The sequence below is a fragment of the Salvia splendens genome, chromosome 4 (assembly GCF_004379255.2).
Source record: "Salvia splendens isolate huo1 chromosome 4, SspV2, whole genome shotgun sequence".
Taxonomy (NCBI): Eukaryota; Viridiplantae; Streptophyta; class Magnoliopsida; order Lamiales; family Lamiaceae; genus Salvia; species Salvia splendens.
This window is the reverse complement of record NC_056035.1, coordinates 19,877,471-19,879,660: the sequence shown is the minus strand read 5'-3', so window position 1 is coordinate 19,879,660 and position 2,190 is coordinate 19,877,471. Positions and strand designations below refer to the sequence as shown.

The 2,190-nt window shown below is 48.4% G+C and overlaps 1 protein-coding gene across 1 annotated transcript; it reads left to right on the top strand.

Moving 5' to 3' along the window:
- The first annotated feature begins 232 nt into the window (after positions 1-232).
- Positions 233-1,566, top strand: LOC121800800. The gene is made up of 2 exons (XM_042200303.1): positions 233-394; positions 451-1,566. The coding sequence occupies exons 1-2, from the start codon at positions 233-235 to the stop codon at positions 1,564-1,566; spliced, it is 1,278 nt and encodes a 425-aa protein (XP_042056237.1).
- Positions 1,567-2,190: the final 624 nt, after the last annotated feature.

Genomic DNA, 2,190 nt, shown 5'->3' with positions numbered 1-2,190 from the left:
CAACCTTCCGAGGGGCAGCCCAATTGGCCCGCTTGAAATTAAGAGATACCAAACAATGGAGGAAACAGAATGCAGGGTGGTCAAGCGAACTGGTCAGGTGGACCACAAGGCAATTGGTCAAGCGGTCACCAGGGTAACTGGTCCAGTGGAGGGCATCCCAATTGGTCGGACAGACATCAAGCCCCCCAGACAAGCAGCTCTGGAAGACAACCCAACAATCAGGTGGTAAGCTATGTCCCACCGCATCAAAGAGTCAACCAACAGTACTTCCAAGGGAATCAACAGCACAATCAGCCACCATACCAACCAGAGCACTACGGGCCGTCAGACTACCCTCAGCTTAGCCACGGTGGAGGACCTTCGAATCAAAGATATAATAGGCACCCCAATGAAGGTCTGATAGAAATGATGGTTCCGCACAATCCTAATGATGCGATGCGAGAAATTTAGGAGGCTCAGAAGGAGCAGAGGGCAGCGCTGGACATGCTTACAAAGCAGTTATCTCAAGTTGCCATGTCGCTGGGAGAGCTGAGAGGCAACGAGGGGAAAATCCCTGCTACGGTGCAACAGCCTGGGCGCGAGAACATTAGTGAAGTCTCCCTGAGGTCAGGGAAGGTATACCAGAGCCCCAGCCCACCTGCGGTACCATCGGTATCTAAGCCTGGACCAAGCCACGAAGAAGAAGGAGAATCCAGTGGAGCTGATCAAGCCAAAGGAAGGGACAAAAGGAAAGCGAAAATGGGCGGCGAGACCTCAAGAAAAAGTCAAGGAGAAGAAGCTGAGAAGGTCAAGCCCTACCCATATCGTGGAATGATCACCAGGAAGAAAGATGCCACGATCGATGTGGCCAATCTATTTAAAGACGTGGAAGTCAATGTGCCACTCTTGTCGGCATTAAAGATGCCCCCAGTCAGTAAATTCATTAAGGACTACCTAGCGGGCAAGGTAAATGAAGAAAGGAAAATTATTACAGAAGAAAATGTCTCTGCAGTGATCCAGCGGAGCGACCTCCCATCAAAGAAAACTGACCCAGGGATGTTCATGCTCCCGATTTCAATTGGGGATATTCAAGTGGAGCACGCAATGTGCGATTTAGGGGAATCCATCAATGTTCTGCCGTATGCTATCTACAAAAAGCTGGGAGAGGCCAAGCTCGTCGATACTGATATCATGATACAGCTGGCCGACAGATCTTGCATTCACCCGGAGAGGATTCTTGAAGATGTAATCGTGAAGGTGAACAATTTTCTGTACCCAGCTGACTTCTTCGTCATCAAGATGACAGAGCCAGCAGCGAAGGAGTCCAGCGGAGTTCTGTTGGGAAGACCATTCCTGTCGACGACCAGCACTATAATCGACGTCCGTAATGGGACGATCAGCCTAGATTTCAACGGAGAGCAATTCATGTTCGACATTGACGAAGCAATGAAGAGGCCGGCAGACAGTGAGAATGTGTACTCAGAGGACGTGACCGAACCGCTGATGCAGGAGTATCTGGAGGAGGAGTTCCTACTGATAAGGCCCTATTTCATGCATCGGTTTAGGGGTAAAAAGTACGCTACTTGATCCGTTTACCGCACAAAAGCAAGTGTTAATTGTGCAGGAATGCTGTTTGACCAAGGCAACAAGGCCAAATTGATCAAGCAAGTACAACAGGCGAAAAAGGCTAAAAATCGGGGAAGTTGATCAAGGGGAGTAATCAAGCAGTTAAGGAGGGGACCACTGGCTTTCAGAAGAAGGACACATGAGGATAAAGAGCTGGATGGTGCGCATCATTCTGTTATCAAAGACGACGTTCTAGAAGGGGACACATGCTGATACATGAGACGCAAGGACGGAGCTGAGTCATCAATCTGTTACTGAAAAATGTCGTCATTCTAGAAGGAAAGCACATAGCAATTGATGAATCACTCGCTCACAGCGTGAGCGAATATCCTCTGCCAGGATCGTTATCCAGCTGGAGGTCGTTGACGAGCCTATAAATAGAGGATGTGCCACCACAAAGAAACCCCCCATTTTAGTTTAGCTTTTACCATCTTCTTCCGTCTTCAGTTTTATCTTAGTTTAATTTAGTCTAGCTCAGTTCCAGAGATAGCTTAGATAGAGAAGTGTTAGTTAGAAAGGGAGACCGAAGGAAGCGCTACAGTATTCTCGATATCTGTCGGCGTTATCTCAAGGACCTCTCGGTTT

Bases quoted from the DNA above. Each gene is read 5' to 3' on its own strand.
- LOC121800800 (XM_042200303.1), top strand. From the start codon at position 233: ATGTCCCACCGCATCAAAGAGTCAACCAACAGTACTTCCAAGGGAATC. The intron at 395-450 runs GTCTGATAGAAA...CGAGAAATTTAG, and splicing joins TAATAGGCACCCCAATGAAG to GAGGCTCAGAAGGAGCAGAG.